The 21,756-nt window shown below is 38.4% G+C and overlaps 1 protein-coding gene across 2 annotated transcripts in view; it reads right to left on the bottom strand.

Moving 5' to 3' along the window:
* Positions 1 to 21,756, bottom strand: part of GPD2 (glycerol-3-phosphate dehydrogenase 2 (mitochondrial)) — a 155,058-nt gene that overhangs the window by 89,974 nt on the left and 43,328 nt on the right. For both annotated transcript variants that reach the window (XM_011949203.1, XM_011949202.1), the window contains exon 3: positions 2,356 to 2,527. In XM_011949203.1, the coding sequence (XP_011804593.1) occupies positions 2,356 to 2,527 (172 nt within the window). The remainder of the gene's footprint in view (positions 1 to 2,355; positions 2,528 to 21,756) is intronic.

The following is a 21,756-nucleotide window of genomic DNA, read 5'->3' on the forward strand; positions in this document are numbered from 1 at the left end:
CTCATGTTCTCTCATATATAGCCTCAATGCTCCAAATTACAACACAGCCTGTCTCCCACATACACTGATTCCATGCTGTTCCTCCTGTACGTTTTCTCAGACTGGAACACTTGGAGCAAGCAATGTTTGCCTACTGTTACCTATGCCAAATAGCATAAGTAAAGTTTTCCATTCCTGATCATTCTATGTAGATATGACCCTCATCTTTCAGTGTCCATAATGGCCCTGAGCCTTTTAAAAAGCTCACATATTCTCTATCACATAATCTGGTCTGTGCAAACAAGCACTATAGAACTGTGGGCACCCTAATGGTACCAACTCTATCAATCATCTTTGTACACTCATGTAGCACCTTGCATATCGCCATGCATACAGCAGGCACTCAGCATATATTTATAAAACTGAAATAAAAAGAATGGCTATACATTTGAGTACATAGCATGAAAATGCCTACAGATACCAAGAAATACACTTTCCTGAATCCTACTGGGGAAATGATCCTCTTTGATATAGAAAATTATCACCAAGTAAATTCTAATTTCTAGGAGTGGTAGTTCCAAACAAGACCTCCCATTATGTTGGGAATGTGTCCCCTCTTTCCACCTTCTCTCCCAGGCCTTCAGGGTGAAAAAAGCTGAATTCAAATTATCTATTCTCAAAAACTATTCTCAAACTGTTCTTCCTTTAGGCCTTAGTGTATCAAGGTTAATCTGGCTCAAATAATATTTCATTCTTGGAGACAGAAAATTTTATGAAAATTGGGGTCAACTTTGTAACACAGTAGACTTCCTGTGCCTATATTTTGAACTTGCCATTATTTAGCATTGACAAAAACGACTTAGGCTGTGAAGTTTCCATGGAGCAAAACCTGAGTGTGGGTCCTGTGAAATCAGTCACCTAGGGTACTTTTGTGTGTGTGTATGTAGACCTCATTAAATTCATTTCATTTCCATAAGAGTAGATTCTGCCAGGTACATAAAGTAACTAAATCAAGAGTGGCTGTAGTAGTAATTTAATTGATCTGAGAAGAATTATTCCATCTAATAAGTCATTACCATTGAGTGTTAAAATATAATAAATATTAAACTTTATATAGAAACCAAAATAATCCACAGTCAAAATTCCTTGCAGCAGTATCCTACCCAATTCGAGACATCTGAGGATACTGCAATGGAGTCCTTCTCCTGGACAATTGGTTCTGAAAGCCTTTTACATTCATGTTAGTAATAGCAGCTATAATACTATCTATAATTTACTGAGCTTCTACTTTGTGTGACAAGCACCGTTCTAAATCTCTTCATGATTAACATGTAACTCCCACAACAATCATTCAGAGAAGGTATTTTTTCCTCATGTAAAAGGCAAGGAACCTTAGACAAATTAAGTCCTTTGCCCCCCACCCCCCAACACACACACATCTGTTAAAGAAGTTAAGCCAGGATAAGTACCCAGATTTCCCTGACTCCAAACTCCACGCTAATACCCATAGGCAAAACAAACATAGTATTTTATTAAATACAACACATCCAAGAGCACTGGTGTTCTATACTAAAATTTCTTTCATTACATGTCATGTTTCCATTTTCATCATATCTTTCCACTAACAGACAGAATGACCAAGACAGAACTATAGATTAGCAACATTTTCCATTATTTATTCACATGAACTAAAGTTTTGCAAACTGCAGTCCATATTTCACTGGAAGAGATGGTTTTAAGAGATACATGAACAAAGATAATTATTTTAATAAATTACTTCAGTTTAATAAATTTTTCTACCATTGACTGATATGTGTTTCAAGTGACATAAAAATGTTTTTATTTTATAGAAATATAAATATGTACTAAAAAAAAAACCAGAACATCAAATTAATAAATTCATAAAATATAAAGTTTTCTTTTTAAATAAATTCATTGAAGTGAAATGAGTTATATTTCATTTTAAAGTTGTGCAGTGCCTAGATTTCAAGAACTGTGAAAGTACTTCATTAAGGATGGAAAATCTGGAAACATAAACAGAAATGTGGCCTCACTATTACAGAGTGCATATTGTGTATTTATGCTGGGGAGAAAGGACAAAGTGTTATCCACATCAAGACTCACCTCTGAGCTAAACAATGGGAACACATGGACACAGGGAGGGGAACAACACACACTGGGGCCTTTGGAGTGGGGCAGCGGGAGGGAGAGCATCAGGATAAATAGCTAATGCATGCTGGGTTTGTACCTAGGTAATGGGTTGATAGGTGCAGCAAACCACCATGGCACACGCTTACCTATGTAACAAACCTGCACATCCTGCACATGTACCCCAGAACTTAAAATTAAAATTAAAAAAAAAAAAAAAAGACTTACCTCTGGTAACAGCATCTAGCGCACAGCCACTTCCTGTTGCTCCTCCTCCAATAACAAGGATATCAAATTCAGATGTATTTTGCAAAGTTAGTAGCTGAGCTTCTCTGGAAGGAGGCTCCCTGTTAACTGGTTCTGAAATGTAGTCTGCCGCTTTAACATAGGCCAGGTTCATCTGATGTAAAAGCAGATCATATTCAGTTGTCCATTTGGAATGTCAATTTAACAAATTTTACAATATACTAAAAGGAGATTTCTAATAGAAATGAGGAATATAAGAGCTAGAGAGAGTCCACAGTCTACATAGAGTTATAAGACCAACTGCCTTGGGGGAAAACAATCCTTAAATTTTTCAGTGTATTTCTTCCCATGAATCACAACTATTTAGCCATAGGACACCTGGTTTCAGATTCAATATCTCAACTGCTTCATATATGGCCAAGTTCAATTATTCACAACACTGTATAGCAATTCCCAATACCTTATTTAAGGCAATTTATAAGGGAACATAAGGAGATTTTTTTTACCCAGTACTAGCAATTTATTGAGATAACATTTTAAAGTGGTGAAGAAGGAGGAAAAAGGACTTCACGTCTTTCCACACTTTCTTAGAAGTATACATTCTTCATTCCTCAGTTCTCCTGACAAAAATATATTATAGAGTCTGGGGGCATGTAAGTTAAAGTCAGTACAATTAAAAAGACTTTATTTAACAGAAGGTACTAAATAATGAGCTACGTTTAATGAGAATTATATTTTTCAGAAAAATGTAGTCAAAGACTTCCATATTATTTTAATATAAAACTATAGATTTTATATATCGAATGTAATATAAATATACTATGATGTTGGATTTTTTTTGATATGGGGCTTCATTCTGTTGCCCAGCCTAGGGTGCGGTGGCACTATCACAGCTTACTGCAACCTCAGCCTCCCCAAGCTCAGGTGATTCTGCCACCTCAGCCTACGGAGTAGCTGGGACTACAGGTGTGCGCGACCATACTTAGCTAATTTTGCAGAGATGGGGTTTTACCATCTTGCCCAGCGTGGTCTCGAACTCCTGGAATCAAGCAATGCATCTGCCTCAGCCTTCCAAAGTACTGAGATGACAGGTATGAGCCACCGCACCCAGCCCATTATTATAGTTTTTTTTTTTTAAATTATGGTAACATATACACAACACAAAGTATGACATTTTAACCATTTTTTTAATTTTTTTTTTATTTTTTTATTTTTTTTGAGACGGAGTCTCGCTCTGTCGTCCGGTCTGGAGTGCAGTGGCCGGACCTCAGCTCACTGCAAGCTCCCCCTCCCAGGTTCACGCCATTCTCCTGCCTCAGCCTCCCGAGTAGCTGGGACTACAGGCGCCCGCCACCCCTCGCCCGGCTAGTTTTTTGTATTTTTTAGTAGAGATGGGGTTTCACCGTGTTAGCCAGGATGGTCTCAATCTCCTGACCTCGTGATCCGCCCGTCTCGGCCTCCCAAAGTGCTGGGATTACAGGCTTGAGCCACCGCGCCCGGCCTACAGTTTTTATAGAACTTCAACTATAATAGAATTAAAGGCCTTGAAATAGTCCTCCTAAAAAATAATGATCTTCCATATTTCTAGCTTTTTAAAGAATGTAGCTTATCATCCTAAATCAAAAATGATTGTGGACTTTAAAAATAAGTAGTTGCCAGAAGGCAGAGTCAAAAACCCAGGAAAATGGTGTCTGTTTTTTTTTCCAAAATGCTAATACTAGGTTTGTTCACTATAGTAAACGGTACTGGGCAGCATTGCTCTATTAGTATTCCAGAGATATGTGACTTCCATTTTATTTTCTTCAAATCACAGCATCATTGCAATCTATGATAGTGGTGTTTTTCCCATTCTGCTGCAGGAGCCCTATATGAAGCTCTAGGCCAACAGGCCAAAGCATGTGCAAGAGGAGGGAATCTCAGGTGTTACCGAGAGATTATCCTCATCACCCAAAAAAAGGGATTTTTAAAATTCATTCAAATAGAAGAAACCCACTTACCCCCTGCAGTTGCATTTAATTATTATCAGGCCAATTGGATTTCTATGAAAGTAAATCTAGAAGCCATTGGGTAAATTGAAAGAAACCCAGATTAGGGTCAGAGGGTCCCAGCCTGGGTTTTAGCACTCGGTTGCCAGCAATGTAACTGTTGACTCATTACCTCTGGTTTCTTCACTTGTAAAATGGTGATAAAAATCCCTGTGATTTCTCCTTGTATCTTTGGATTATCCTCAGTCTGAATGGAATAATAATCTGAAAGTCATTGGTAAATGACAAAGAAACCACCAGAGTTGCTGCTGTTATCACTCTGTTAAATAATTTGATCTTTTAGTCACACATAATTAGGAACTTTCAAAACACGTTTTACTAAATTTCATAAAAACAAAAAGTTATTATTAGGCTACAAATTCTGACACCAAACCACAAAAATCGTATTTTTCATATAGCTTCTTTTAATTATCTGCTAATAACCATGTCCCCATTTTTACCTTTATATACATTTAGTTTGTTAACTAAATAAATGTAACCAGTAGGTACTACAGAGAACATATTTCAATTATGGTCTTTGCCTTCCATCATCTAATGAGAAAAAAAAATATACACACACACACACACACACACACACACACACACACTATACACACACACACACACACACATACATATAAATAACAAGTACATAGAAAGAATAAATGCCACACTTGAGGGAAAAAAACACCAGGCTATGGCCATTCAGATGAGGGAGAGAGAGTCTTTCATTTGAGGGTTTCAATTGCGCCATGACAGATGGGTAGGACTTGGACATGAGACTGACAAGTGACTAAACCGCCAGAGCATTTTCACACATCAAAAAGATTGCTGACATTTTCTGCTTGGTAAGTTTTCGAGAAATACTTGAGAAATAAGTTTAAAGACCATATTATGATATAGTTCATTAGAACTTGGTAATACTAAAAGTCCCCTATTCTACTCTAACTGTGAACATTAATCTTGACTGGGTTTCTCCTTCAAGTTTGCTAGATCTGAAAGGCATCACTAGTGTGTGAGGATCTCATTCCATTAACAACACTGTTTCTCCTGTATTCACTCCCTCCCTTGTCCTTCTCATCAACAAGCTCTAACCTATCTCAGTCTCAATGATAATAAACACCTCTTACATATATCTCTAACCATCCTAAAAATTCCCAAAAGACATGTGAATCTTGTTTTTTTCTACTGCCTCACTCCTTACTCCTCACACTCACCCTAATCTGAATTTTCACATACACCCAACCACTACCAACAACCATAAAACTGACTAAATGCCAACTATGCCACCAAATCCAATAAATGCACAAATGATTGTTCACTCACCTGGGCATCTGGCGGACAACTCTATCTCCAGCCTCTCTGAACCACTCTCTCTTAGCTTCCTTTGTATGTCACTCTACTGCCCAAAATTAAACACCAAATTTCCTCTTAGGTCTATCCAATTCACTCTCCTCAGATCACTAAACTCAACAGAGAGAGAGAAAGAGAGAGACAGAGAGAATCTTATGCACTCCATATCATCAAATATCCTTTATATTACAATAATGTCTAATTTTGTTCCACCATTCAGGAACCAAGATTTCACACTGCCTACTTGAGACCTCCATTTTGATGTCTTACATATACCTCAACATTGCCCCAATTACTTTATCTCCTCAAACCTTTTTCTCTATCAGTGCTCCTCATCTCAGTAAGGGTGTCATTATACATGTAGTTGCTTGTGCTAGAAATGTGGAAACAACCTTGAGAGCTCCCAGTCTATTAAGTCCTGTATCTGCTCAATCACTGAGTTTATCAATTCCACCTTCTAAAAAATTTCCATATCTAGCCACTTCATCTCCACTGCTACCTCTCAAATCAGGGTATCTTCCCTCTCCCCATACTAACATGATATTCTCCCAAAGGCCTTCACACATTTATCCAGCCTCCTTCCATATCATTTTCTATACTACAACTGGAGTGATCATTTAAAAACCCAAATAATGTCATTTCCATGTATAAAACCCTTCAAGAGCTTCCAACTGAATATATCTTTATTCGGGTTTCCAAGAGTCTTCATGGTCTTTTACAATGGCTAAAATTTTAGAAAAGGCCAGGTGCAGTGGCTCACTCCCAGCACTCTGGGAGGCCGAAGTGGGAGGATCACCCGAGGTCAGGAGTTCAAGACTAGCCTGGCCAATGTGGCAAAACCCCATTTCTACTAAAAATACAAAAATTGGCCAGGCATGGCAGCACATGACTATAGTTCTAGCTACTCAGGAGGCTGAGACAGGAGAATCTCTTGAACCCAGGAGAAGGAGGCGGCAGTGAGCCGAGATCACGCCACTGCATTCCAGCCTAGGTGACAGAGGATATTGTGTCTCAAAAAAAAAAAAAAAAAAAAGGTAGGCAGGGCAACACCAAGTGCTGGTGAGGATGCAACACAATTGAAACTCTTATACTGCTTATAGAAATGCAAAATTAAACAGCTATTTTGGAAAACAGTTTGGGAGTGTCTTTTTTTTTTTTAGATGGAGTCTCAGTCTGTCACTCAGGCGGCAGTGCAGTGGCACGATCTCAGCTCACTGCAACCTCTGCCACCCGGGTTCAAGCGATTCTCTTGCCTCAGCCTCCCGAGTAGCTGGGATTACAGGTGCCTGCCACCACACCTGACTAATTTTTGTATAGTAGAGACAGGGTTTCACTATCTTGGTCAGGCTAGTCTTGAACTCCTGCCCTCGTGATCTACGGGCCTCGGCCTCCCAAAGTGCTGGGATTACAGGTGTGACCCAGCGTGCCCAGCCAGGAGTGTCTTATAAAGGTAAACACATACCACACAACCAAGCAGTCCTTCTGCTGGATAGTTACCCAAAAGAAATGAAAATCTGTGTTCACACAGAAGCCTGGAGGCAAATATTTAAAATGGCTTTATTCATAATTGTCCTCAACTGGAAAAAAAAAAACAACTAAAATATCCTTCACCTGGTGAATGACTAAACAAACTGTGTATGCAATGGAATAATAAACGGAAATAAAAGAGGACAAGCTGCCGGGCGCGATGGCTCACGCCTGTAATCCCAGCACTTTGGGAGGCCGAGGTGGGCGGATCACCAGGTCAGGAGATCGAGACCATCCTGGCTAACACGGTGAAACCCCATCTCTACTAAAAATACAAAAAAACTAGCCAAGCATAGTGGCGGGCGCCTGTAGTCCCAGCTACTCGGGAGGCTGAGGCAGGAGAATGGCGTGAACCCGGGAGGCGGAGCTTGCAGTGAGCCGAGATTGCGCCACTGCACTGCAGTCTGGGCCACAGAGCGAAACTCCGTCTCAAAAAAAACAAAAAGAAAGAAAGAAAGAATAGAGAACAAGCTACTGCTACACACAGCAACACAAATGAACCTCAAATGCAATATGCTAAATCAGGGGTCAGCAAATTATAGTCTTCAGCCCAAATCTGGCTGCTCCCTGTTGTAAATAAAGTTTCACTGGAAGACAGCCACATCCAATCATTTATGTGTTGTCCATGACTGTAATAGCAGAGCTGAATAGTTGCATCAGAGACTGTATGGCCTGCAAGCCTAAAACATTTACTTTCTGGCTCTTTACAGAAAAGTCTACTAATCCCTGCACTAAGCAAAAGAAGCCAGATTCAGAAGTCTACATACTATATGATTCCAGTACTTCTGTTTATATCATGTTCTGTACAAGCAAAGTACAGAATCGGAAAACAGATCAGTGGTTGCCAGGGTCTGGCAATGGGGGTACAAGGACTGACTACAAAGGGCATGAAAGAATGGTGAGGATGATAGGAATGTTCTACAGCTTGATCATGGTGCTCATTACATACCTGTATGCACTTATCAAAACTCACAGAATTGCAAATTATAATGGGTAAATTTTACTGTACTTTATACTACAAATTATACCTCAATACACTTGACTTCAAAAAAATAATAAGTGAATTATGTAAAGAGCATTTATGTGCCAGACATTATTTTAAGGGTTTTGCTTTTTTTCTACTCATTTAATCCTTACAATAACTATACGAGTTAGGTACTACTATGATCTTCATTTGACAGAACTATCTGAGACATAGAGAAGTTAAGCAATTGGTCCGTAAGTACACAGCAGGTTCATGGTAAAGCTGAAAACTGAACTTAGCCTGGCAACAGGGACTAAGTGTTATACTACTACACCACTCTGACACCACATATAATTTGAGGAAAAAAAATTTAAAAAGCAGACTAAGTAGTTACAATAGAGTGAGATATGACTAGCTGTCAAATCTAGAAAGTAGTTTGTCTGGTGTAGTTTTGTTTTGAAGGTTTTACTGAACAAAATATTTTTTAAAAATATACAGCACTATTAAGGGTAATTTGTTTACTTTCTGACACTACTTTTTAAAATAACATTTTATTCTTGTTTACTTTTTTCATAAAAGCTGGAAAGTGTTGCAACTGAGAAGCTAAGTACCATGTTTATTTTAGAGGCAGTAAACACAGCCTAAGGCCCTACTTACAATTATGACAGGAAAAAGACTCATTTTGGCTTCATATGGTTTTGAGTCCCAAAAACACATCTGCACTCTACCTTTCCTAGACTATGTTGATTGAGGGGAAATAAAAAGGAGAAAAGCAGCAAGAATAAAACAGGTAACAACATGCTTTAAGACAAGAGGGCTTTGGGTTCCAAATCTTCCTAGATTTGCCTTCCCTTTGTTCACCCTCCTTTCTAAGGCAGTTTGATTACACAGGAATTTGGGATACAGAGTTAATTGAAGGATTAATCCAGAGGTTCTAGGAGAAGCCCTGGAATGGCCACAGGCCCTATATTAGCTGGGAGACCAAAACCCTGTGTCAGGGAGAAGGGGTGGTGGGAGGGAAGAAAAGAGGGGAGGGGAGAGAAGGAAGGAGGGGAGGGACAGGAAGGGAGGGGAGAGGAAGGAAGCGGAAGAGAGGGGAGGAAAGAGGGAAGGAGAGGGGAGGGGAGGAAGGAGGGAAGGGGAAGGAAGGAAGGAGGGGAGCAGAGGGGAGGGGAGGAAAAAAGGAAGGAAGGAAGGAAGGAAGGAAGGAAGGAAGGAAGGAAGGAAAGAAAAAACCCTATGTCCTGAGGAAATCCTGGGCCCACCATCATTTATTCATCGAACTTATTCATCCAATCAGTATTTTGTGGAGGCCTTCAAGGATTCTATAGCCCAGGGAACAAAACAAAAAGATAAAGAAGCAATTATAACATTGTTTAAAGGTGGATATTCGAATAGAGAAGAGGATACAAGAGCCACAGGAGTCACCTCTTATCCAAACCCGAGAAGGCTTCTTGGAACATGTAGCTAAATCAAGTAGAGAAAAAGTAATAGGCATTAGCTGGGTGACAAAAACCAGGAAAGGAAGTGGGAAGAGCATGTGTTAAAACCAGAAGTCGCACTAGAATGTTTTCTCTGCTTAGCACACTACTTTCTTAAAAACCATATCATACATCCAATATTTTTAAATTGCTATATTTCACATCTAAATCAGAATTTCTATCTGAGATAAATCTGCTAAAACTGAGTAGCAGCTGCCATCCTTAGGCAGGGCTTGTGCGCTCTTGTTAGTCCAGGATTCCTGCTCACTGGCTTCACACTTGTACCTCATCACTTTATCCCCTGTAGGCATATGAGTTCATCAACCTTGGCTTAAAGACAGAAACAACTCCAGCTCTATCAAATTCAGGATCAATTCCCTAATTCAGCCATTGAAGCCAAAAGAGAGGAGAGCCCAACACACAAAACAAACTGCCTTTTGCCTAGCATAATTCCAACCACAGCTCCCAAACACAAAATTTTTATCTTGGTGGACTTGGGAGAATATCTAATATTTAATAATACTTTGATGTTAGTTCTATTATATTTAATTATGGGAGAAGTAGATTTTTTTTCAACTTGTTAACCAATTTTCATCTACATTTTAGAAAGATAAAATTCCTTCAGCATTCTGATAGCAAATATACAGGTTTTGTCAAGAGACTCACATGAACACTCACAAAGAACTAAAAGCCAAGTTCACAATCTTTGATAGTTTACATCCCAGAGAACGTTCACCCTGAACAGGATTCAGAATGAGATCAGTTTTACTATGTCTGTACATCATTAGACTTGCAAATTAAAAAAAAAAAAAACAAAAAAAAAACTCTAGATATTTGCAACTTCAGGTGAGACCAAAAACAAGATCTAATAATTAGTGTCTATTTCTGAAAGAAGTGCATATTTAAAGACCACAGGCAATTAACAACCAGGTTGTCCTGTAATCATGTACAGTAATAATTGGAGTATAAAGTAGGGTCTCATGCAAATCATCTCAGACTGCAACTGTCACCCTCTCCCATAATATATGATTCGATCAATGGAATCGTTAGATTTAAGGGAAACTGCTTCCTGCTTTTTGTCAATAAAAAAGACTAACCATATTTATATATTCCTAAAAGGAAAATATAACAAGCAGCTCCTCAGAGGGAATCTTAAGATGTTTTAATGGACTTTATTCACTTCCTGAATCACTTTGTGATTCTAAAAACTGACTTTTTTTTTTGCACTTACATGAGAGTAAGCAACATTTCTCAGTGTAAACACATTCAGTGAGGGATTCATGATCACTCTGTAGATAGAGTTGCCAATGGTTACACTGTCATCTCCACTGGGGTCCTCACAAAAGAAAAAAAGAGGAGCCCATCCTTCTAGGGTAGCTGGGAATGAAGGTCTAGTTCACCTTGAAGCTACTGTCCAGATTTTAAGTGACTGTGATTCCTTTGAGAAATCACACAGAAGGTCTTTTAACAGCAATTAGAAAATACCCAAACATTTAAATTATAAAACTTTTTATAGCTAAAAAGTGAGGAAAATCCCTTGGCTCTGTCTGAATATATGTGCTTCAAATAAGTTAACAACATAACTGACTATCTGAGCTGAGATTTGGGAGATAAATTTTATTGGTTTTCAAATAAATATTTTGAAAACAGAATATGTGCTTGCTTTTCAACTCTGACGGCTCACTGAAAGTCAGAGGACCTGGAGAGTAAGCCTGAGGTTGGGGTAGATAGAGAAGGAAGAAGAAATAGAACCATTAGTTGCCTAGAAGCTGTCAGCTCACACCCCTGACATTAGCTCGTTAGGTGTCACTCACACTCCACAGAGAAAGGAGGAATCTTTTGACCAGTGAGGAAACCTTTAGTTATCCCTTGAGCAAGTAATTAAAAGAATCAAAATTTGATCCCAGGTTTGACTCCAAATCTCATGTCCTCAGCTCTGCTAAGTCATCTTTGCCTGTATGTGTGGGTCACTTGGGCCTCTAGATCTGCCCGCCTTTCTGGCATCAGCAATGCAGAACTGTTGATGGCAGTTAGTGAGATCAGGAGTCCTAGGGCATCTGCCTCACCTAAAGCCAACCACACTGGGCAGTTAAGTTGTCACACAGAATTCTATGAAATAGCACTTTTTTTTTTTTTTTTGAGACAGAGTCTCACTCTGTTGCCCAGGCTAGAGTGCAGTGGCGTGATCTTAGCTCCAAGGTGCAACCTCCACCTCCTGGGTTTGTGCAATTCTCTTGCCTCAGCCTCCCCAGTAGCTGGGATTACAGGCACCCACTACCACACCTGGGCAATTTTTGTATTTTTAGTAGAGGCGGGGTTTCGCCATGCTGGCCAAGCTGGTCTCAAGCTCCTGACCTCAGGTGATCTGCCCGCCTTGGCATCCCAAACTGCTGGGATTACAGGCGTTAGTCGATGCACCCAGCCAGCACTTTTTCTTAATAATCACCCTAAAGCATCTGGAAGTAGATCCAGAAGTGAAAGAGGGCTCAGTCTTTCCCCATCCCTCTCAGGTGAATAAAATGATGCCCAACTGAGCCAACCAGCCAGTTCCAAGCTTTATAATCTAGATGGCCTTCAGCTACACTTTAACCTATGTTCAAAAATACATTTTGGCCAAATTTATAATGCATACTTGTCATTTCTCTGTGAATTATTTCATCAAATATAATTTTTCTGGTTGGTACTCACTATCATACAATTAGTTTACAGAAATTCTTTGTTGAAATCACAAATTACAAAACAAGTAAAGTAAAACTGGAATTGCCTAACTTCTGTTTAAATAATCTATTTCTAAAACTACCTAAAAGATGCTTTCCTAGCATAAACATAATTTAACTATTAAGCTGAAGGATGGGGAGTGGAGAGAGGGAAGCTAAAGGACTCTCCCCAAAGCATTTATAGAAAGTTTCCACCGTCTACATCCCTAAAAAGTTTTTAAAGAGGCCTTAAAATGAATAAATAGTTGAAAATGAAATGCAAAGTCAAATCAAAATGAATGTCAATGTTGCTCAGTTAGCAACAGCCTAGCAGCTCACCAGCTGTCAACGTTAATCATAGCTCAGTCGTTGACTCACTGAGTGACCTATAGAAGTACAGTTAACCTCACTGATTTTGTATGCCAGCAACAAAATAGCATCACAAACTCCTCGAAGGCCTGATGTGAGTTATAACTCAAAGATATTGCCATGGCCCCACTTTGGGGGCTAAGTGTTAAATAAAAACCAAAATTATAAGGAAGATGATAGGATGCTCTTCAGAGAACATTTCCAGCTCTGTCTGCATAATTTTAGTGCTTTGATGAAACATGTCTCTGAAAAAAACAGTTAACCATATAGAGTAGTTAAGAATAGTTTCAACTGGCCTTATCTAAAATACAGATTATTCAGAATCCTCATCAAGCTTTAGATATCAGACACATTCCCACAAATTTAGTTATATTTCTAAGAGAAAAACAGTTCTTCCAGGAATCCATGCATAGGGTTCTAAATAAGAGAGGCAAATGAATGATACAGTCTTTGGCATAACCCTAACAATAAAAGTCTCATCGAAAGAAATATAGCTCATTTGTCCACCAGATTAGAAACTAAATTCAAGACACATATGTAATGGCTAAATGTTTAACAAAACTTTTTCTCTTCTTCCAGAGAACACTCCCATACAGTGGAGTAGAAATGGTCCAGTGGGGTAAGACCCCTATAGCATGGCAGACCCACTAGAATAAAGAGACATAGGTCCCTGGGTAATTGCAGGAAATAGGTTCCCCTGGGTAATTGCAGGAAAAAGGTTCCCCATCTATCCACATTGAACTGTAATGTGAGCAACAAATAAACGTGCATTATGATAAGCCACTGAGCTTTGAGGATTGGTTATTATACCAATTAGCTCACTTCAATTAATACACAAGTTTGAGATATGCTTAGTTTTACAACCCAAGATTTACAACTCGCCTACATTGCATACAGTCCATACACAATAGAGAATGGACTATGAATGGGTGAGGCATCATCATTTACAAAAATAAAAATTAGGAAATACATCCATACAGACAACACCTCAAAAGGACAGATCATCAAATGCAAGCCCTAGAAAGCCATGGTGCAGAGACATTTCTACCTTCACATTTGACATAACGCTGATGGCCCTTTAAGCAAACAGGTAGCTTATGGGTCAACCATGAGTTCCTTCTTCCACCATCAGAAATGGCCATTTTAGTTGATTTTAACATTTAGGTGGGAACTACAGTGTTAGATATCCTATGAAGAATGTATTCACAATAACCAAAATATGGAAACAACCTAAATGCCATTCATCAACAGACGAATGAATAAAGAAATGTAGTATATACATAAAATGGTATATTATTCAGCCTTAAAGAAGAAGAAAGAAGTCCTGACATTGCTGACAACATAGATAGCCCTGGAGGACATTATGCTAAGTGAAATAAGCCAGACACTGAAAGGCAAATACTATATGATCTCACTTATATGTGAGAGTTAAAATAGTCAAACTCATAGAAGCAGAGAATAAAATAATGGGAAGCAGAGAATAAAATAATGGTAAGCAGAGGGTGGGCGGGTGGATGTTGAGCAAGGGGTACAGAGTTTCAGTTATGCTCAAGGAAATAATTGGATTTTTTTTGTTGTTGTTATTGTTGAGATGAAGTCTCACTGTGTTGCCCAGGCTGGAGTGCAGTGTTGTGATCTTGGCTCACTGCAACCTCCATCTCCCAAGTTCAAGTAATTCTCCTGTCTCAGCCTCCTTTGTAGCTGGGATTATAGGTGTCCACCACCATGCCTGGCTAATTTTTATATTTTTAGTAGAGATGGGGCTTTGCTATGTTGGCCAAGCTGGTCTCAAACTTCTGACTTCAGGTGATCTGCTGCCACAGCCTCCCAGAGTGCTGGGATTACAGGCATGAGCCACCATACCCGGCCATCAAGGGAAGAATTTTAAAAAGCAACATTATTCTGCCATCAACAGGTACAGGAAAAAAAAAAACAATAATAAAAACTATTTAGGAACATTCGTTTTTATAGCACTTCCTAAAGTTTCTTTAAAGAGAAAGACTGGGACTGGCCTCACGCCTGTAATCTCAGCTCTTTGGGAGACCGAGGCGGGCAGATAACCCTAGGTCAGATGTTCAAGACCAGCCTGGTCAACATGGCGAAATCCCATCTCTACTGAAAAATACAAAAATTAGACGGATGTGGCAGTGGGCGATTGTAATCCCAGCTACTTGGGGGACTGAGGCAGGAAGAATTGCTTGAACCTGGGAGACAGGTTGCAGTGAGCCAAGATCGCGCCATTGCACTCCAGCCTGGACACTGTCTCAAAAAAAAAGTGGCGGGGGGCGGGTGGTGGAAAGATTGCTTACAAACCTATGCAACATGCCTCTGTAGATAGAATATTGTTTACTCAGGGAGAGCAAGAAAGTCTAGTAGCCTGAATTGACTTACAAAGTTAAAAGCAATCTGGTAATAAAAAAGAAAAAAAAAGAAAGCAAATGTGTCATGGGATAGTTTCAGCTACAGCTACATCAACACTCCCAGGAAGAGTTATACTGATTTCAAACCCACAGATCCTCCTTAGTTCAAGAACCTGAAGAATGTTTCTAATTGAGGTTAAATTATCGAAGATGTTAAGGGTGTTCAAAAGATAAAAAAATTGTTACCTTCAAAGAAACTGCTGAAAAACAATGCTTAACTAGAATTTTTGTAATTTAAATTGTATATTTTTTTCCTGCAGATGCCACAAGATTAAATTGTTTCTTAACTGACATCATATCTTAGATACTATGCTTATGATTTTGATTTCTCTTTAATCAATACTCTTTTCAACTTCAAGTTTCTCTACCCTCTACCAGTTTATCTGTTTAGTCATCAAGATAAGCAAAAGTGTGCCAACCAAAAGTTCGGCTATGTTTTTTAAACTCTGATGTTACATCTTTCTTATTATGCCTGACAAGGCTAGGTCTACTTCAAATGTTCATATCCTACCTCAGGGGAAGGGAAAGAAGGATAGCAGATGCTGAAGACCTGCTATGTGCTAGGTACTGTGATCACTGATTTGTATGTATTGACTTAGTGCTTGGCAGAGAAAAAAGCCTGTGAGTAAAGTGACATTATCCTTACTTTAAGAAGAAATTGGAATTCTGAAAATTTGTATAACCTGCATACAACAGGGTCACCAAAACCCAGTCACACTCATATAACAGACACATTCAAGAGGCTAAATGTTGCTTTATTTGGGGTCTATTCAAATAAATCCTAAAGTAGATCTTATTTTGACTAGAGTTGATCATTCTTTTTTGTTATTTTTGGTTTTTTTGTTTTGTTTTTTGCTTCTTGTCTAATCTTATCTTTTGCTACTGACTTTAAAACTTTTGAGTCATTGGTACTATTAATCAAAAAGCACTACTTTGTTAGAACTCTTACAAATAAGATACGGAGAGGGAGAGACTGAAATTACAAGTTAAAACAATGTTCTCAAAATTCCTGTTGATTTTAATTATCCATGCATCACTTTGCCTCTCATTAGCATAAATATTTTTCCTCCTGGGTTTTGCTGACACTAACAAAGGTAGTATAGGCTTACCTGTATTTCAACTCACCTAACACATCACTGTTATCAGGGTTGTTTTTCATATTCCCTTAATTAACACATATAACGGAGTGAACTATAGTATTTCCTAAGTCACCCACAAGCATAGAGAATTGATGTCTCTTACAAAGTGAGAAGCTATTTTGCAAATCATGAAGAGCCTGTCATCAACACCTATTACAATATCAACTTGCTCGAACATCATGACTTTGGGAAAGAAGAAATAAATTTAATTGCATTCCATTTCAAGCTAAAATGATACATGAAAATTCAGATAACATCACTGACTTTGGGAAAGGAGAAATTAGTTTAATTGCATTCCATTTCAAGCTACAATGATACATGAAAATTCAGATTTACCTCCCCCCAAAAAAGTTAGAGTTTTTTTCCCTAACATTAACTGTTTTCTTAAAAAAATGTTTCACCACAGAATTCCAATAAATGGCATTGATATTAATTTATCAAAGAGACTATATTCATGTAACTTTTTAGCAACATATCAGTTATATAAATCAAGTATGCCATAATTCATATAAGCCTACATAGAAAAAAAAAAAAGAAAGAAACAGTGGGAAATTCAAGGAACTTCTTATAACAGAGAGGTTAAGTCAACAATCGGGGTTGATCTTCTTGCTCATCCTCAGATCAGGAAGCAAGGAGAAAAGAAAACCGAAGAGTGTTGGTATACCTCTCTTTGAGTCATTCTCCTATAACCTAAATGAAGGATATATACCATTTGCTACTAATTCCAAAAGTTTTAACAAAGTATCCCTGAATGCAAGGTCTCCAGTGACAAGAGCAACTTGCTTTCTGACTACAACCACACTTTATATTCATATCTTTTTTCGGAATCTCATAAGAGGTAACACTTTTTGAAAGCTTCCTACGTTCCAGGAACTGTCCCAGGCTTCACTGCTTTTTAATAAACCTATGAAGGAAGTACCACTGTTATCCCTATTTTACAGAAGGGAGAAAATGAGGCTGCGAGAATTTAAGAAAATCACCTATAGTCACTTAGCTATTAAGATATAGAACTAGCTGTTTACAATAGCCAAGATATGGAATCAACCTAAATGTCCATCAACAGATGACTGGATACAGAAAATGTGGTATACATATGGAATACTATTCAGTTATTAAAAAGAATGAAATAGGCCAGGCACAAGAGTTCAACACCAGCCTCAGCAATGTGGCAAGACCCCATCTCTATTAAAAAAAAAGAAAAAGAATGAAATCCTGTCATTTGCAACAACACGGATGAGCCTGGAGGACATTATGTTACATGAAATAAGTCAGGCACAGAAAGATAAATACTTCATGTTCTCACTCATATCTATGGGCTAAAATAAATTGAGCTCATACAAATAGAGAGCAGAATTGTTAGTATTAAAAGCTGGAAAGGGGGTGGGGGAAGACAGGTAGAGGCTGGTTAATACACACAAAGTTACAGCTAGATGGAATAAGTTCTACGGCTTTCTAACACTATAGGCTGAATATGGTTAACAATAATTTAGTGTATATTTTCAAAAAGCTAGAAGAGAGGATTTTTAATGTTCACAAGACCAAAGAAATGATCGATGTTTGAGGTGATGGATATGCTAATTACCTTGATTTGAAATATGCACAGAAATATCATTCTGCATTCCATAAATATGCACAATTATGACATGTCCAATAAAAATAAAGGGATAAATACGTAAATAAATAAAGGTAAGGAAACATACCCCAAAAAAGAAAAGTACAGCTAGGTGTTAGATGCAGGCAGTCTGCAGAGACTGCTCCAAAGATCACGCTCTTGGCCTTTTTGTTCTGTTGCTTATGAATGGCACACCAATCAATGAGAATTTCTCACTTCCCTGATTCTAAGAAGATCATTCCTCTCATTAAAAAGAGACCTTGAGAGGAATGATCTTCTTAGAATCAGGGTGCCTGTAATCCCAGTTACTTGGGAGGCTGAGGTAGGAGAATCACTTGAACCCAGGAGGCGGAGGTTGCAATGAGCTGAGATCACGTCACTGCAGTTCAGCCTGGGCAACAAGAGTGAAACTCCACCTCAGGGAAAAAAAAAAAGAGAGAGAGAGAGAGATCTTGATTTCCATATTCTGAGGCCCACTCCTTGCCTATTTATGGTGCAGGGGGGAAAAAAATTTTCACATCCGGGCTTTGAGAAAGCTCTCAGTGGTTCTCAAGTTTTACTTCGGCTCACAAAGTCACCACACCTTCAGACCAGGTCATGGAAGGAACAAACCTAGAATGTGTTATGTGAGCAAGAGCACTCTTCTGACCTGAATAGATTTTTGTCATATCAACCACATCACTGGGGTTAAAGAAAAGCCCACATTATCACATAAATTTTTCCAGTTAGGACCTAGAAGGTATGAAATAAACGTTAACTTAAAAAAAAAAGTTTTAAACAGTGCCATTGGACTATAATGAAAAAAGACTAGGGTAGCCCTGTGTGAAATACCTGCACTCCTTCCCACCCTATTCTTGTTTCATTCTCCCTGGCCACTCCCATCCCAAACTTCCCTTCTTCCTGAGGACTCCTCATGCAGCCTTGACTTTAATGCTGTCTACTTCTGTTGCTCAAGAAGGTTTACTTGTTCTAAAAGTATCCCATGACCCTTTTCCTAATTTAAATTTTCCTCTTCATCTACTCCATTCTCCCACCAGCCTGGAATTAGAAAAAGGAATTTCTCTATGAAGTGCTACTTCCTTTCACTAGACCTTAGACTAGATAAGATGACCTCCAAATTTCAACTAGAAGTTTATCATTAAACCAACCTATACTATATAGTGAATCACAATCAACTTGATCTAAAAAATCTCCACACCACCAGAAAGGCGTCTGCTTGCTCCATTCCCAGTGGGGTTGGGATTGGTTTCTTTGAGTGGCAAAATGCTTATATTGCAGTACTAAGACTCTTGTTCCTTGGCATACAGCTGGTCTGGGGAGAAGAAAACTCAAGCTCCCTTTGTGGAAACTTTGTCACCTGCTTATGGGTGGAAAATCAAGAAAAGGGGACAAGAAAATGAAGAGGAAGCCACTCTAAGACCATGCTAAAAGCCCTCAGATGCTTAACTGAGGAAGGCCTGGAATGTGGATGTTATCTGTGGCCACAAACCTCCTTCCTGGAGGTGGACACAAGCAAAAGAAGTCAGCCAATCTTCATCTCCTTTCCTCATCAACTTCCTTGTTGGAATTAAAGATTGAGGCTGCCCAGATCCAAAAGAATAATAATAATAATAATTGCCCTCTCCTTAGGCTATAACAACCCTCGCATTCCTCTATCTCTTCTAAATCTGACCTGTTTCCCTTAGAAAATAAAAATAATGAACCTCTAGAGTTCACTTGGCTCAACAGTGGGCACTAGTCATCATTGATAAATATAAGTAATAGCAATGTTAATAATATGCTTTTATGGAAGAAAAGCCATACTATGCAGTAAATTGAGGCAAAAGCATCATTGCTACCACCTCTAACCCCTAACCTGCTCCCAGAAACACCAGTCTCCACAGAGGCCTCTATTCTTCCACCTACAGTGGCTCTGATTCAAGCAACTGCATTCAAGGTAAGTGAAACCACATTTTATTCAATTTCAATCTGTCTTATGTTTAATTAATTTTTAAAGAATATACAATCATTTTCTTTACAAATGTAAGGTAATTTAACCATAGAACTGACTCAAAGGTTTTCAGGAGCTGACCTGGCACCTAAACACTCATAGCACTATCTCATCACCAAACATGTTTTAACAATGTACCAACTTTTATATTCAATCCATTTGTATTTAGAATATAGCCCTTGCTTGTATTTCAGGGAAGAAGCTTTGTCCTGACGGGCACAAGCCAGGGGCCAGGAAGACAGAGCATGCAAGAACACAGCAAAATGTGCCAGAACCAAAGTCAATAGGCTGCTCTCTAGGACATCAGGAACTTGGGGTTTCCAAACTAACTTATTCTTAATAAAAGGCAGTTTATCAGTTGGAATCTTCCTAGAAAACTAGAAAAAATATAAAAATACAGTAGGTAAATATACGTGTAAAAAGCTAATACTTTAAGCATCACTCTGCAGAAAAATGGAGCATACCTAGTCACATTTAAGGCCCCAGCTTCTACAAACAAAAATGTAGCCAATTAATGTATCTCAAAGGGCAGATTTTTTTTTGACTACTTAAGTCAGGAAAATTCCCCCCAAGAATGGCTCTGATTGGCAGATATTTTCTGAGAGAGGACAGCTGAGTTAATGGAGGCCTGTGGTCATTTTATGTCAATGGCTGGAATAGGTTGTTTCCTCTTCTCATTCTTGCTTTTATTTTTTATTTTTGCCAGTCCCTATGGCTACATCGCACCTGCTACCCCCCAAATACATGCTAATGGCAGTATCTTAAAGGGACAGGAATCACCAGAAAAGAAATGCATATAGTTGGATTTCTTATGCAACTCAATGATTGCATATGCCTGTAGTAATTTTTTTCAACAGAACTTGTCAGGTTAAAATTATAAATGACTTCAAGCTGCTGATATCCATTTCATTTGGCTATTAGGGTGGTCAGGATATCTAACTTAGGAAAGATAAAATGACAAAATGTCCCAGGAATCAATAGGTCTTTATTTTGACTTGATTTTACTGAATGAAATTCTCCTATAACTTGATGCTTGGGGCCAGAATCTCTTCTGTTTATTCTATTCTTTAAGATCAATTATTAGAGAGAACTCAAACCAAAAAAAGGGATGAAACAGTGTTACCTAGGTATAAATTTAAGCTATAAACTCTGAAGTAGAACATGCTTACTGTGGTTAAAAGATATAAACCATATATAAATTTAGCAACAACTCATCATATTAGATATTGTGACCTTTGGCATTGGCATTTTTCAGTATCGTTTCAGATAGCACTGGTAAAGATGGCAGAAGTAATCTAATCCCTTAATATCCCTTAATGCCCATGTCACAAACAGAAGTGCGCTTCTGAAATAGCCTCAGCAGAAGCCACATCTTTTCACACCTGCTTTTAAGGAACCAAGGCAATCTTTTAAAAGAAATAGTACATTGAGCATGATCAGTGGATGAGGAAGAGTTTCAATATCAAGTCAGTGAATTAATAACACCATTGTATGTATCAAAACTCCACTATGCACCTAATAAATATGTATAATGATTATGTGTCAATTAAAAAAATAAAAACTGCAACATACATGCATTGAGAGTGATGTCCTCACAGTTCAGAATGCAAAAGAAAGACTAACACTAATCAAAAGACTTACTAATCAAAAGACTATTCAATATCACCCATCTTTAGCAGGAATCACATAAAAATTGGCTTGTTGGGTTTTTTAATGATAAGCCAGCAAACTAATTCTTCTTAATATGTGTTTTTATTTATTTATTTTATTGATTGATTGAGACAGGGTCTCACTTTGTCACCCAGGCT

The sequence above is a fragment of the Colobus angolensis genome, unplaced genomic scaffold, assembly GCF_000951035.1.
Source record: "Colobus angolensis palliatus isolate OR3802 unplaced genomic scaffold, Cang.pa_1.0 Scaffold292, whole genome shotgun sequence".
Lineage (NCBI taxonomy): Eukaryota > Metazoa > Chordata > Mammalia > Primates > Cercopithecidae > Colobus > Colobus angolensis.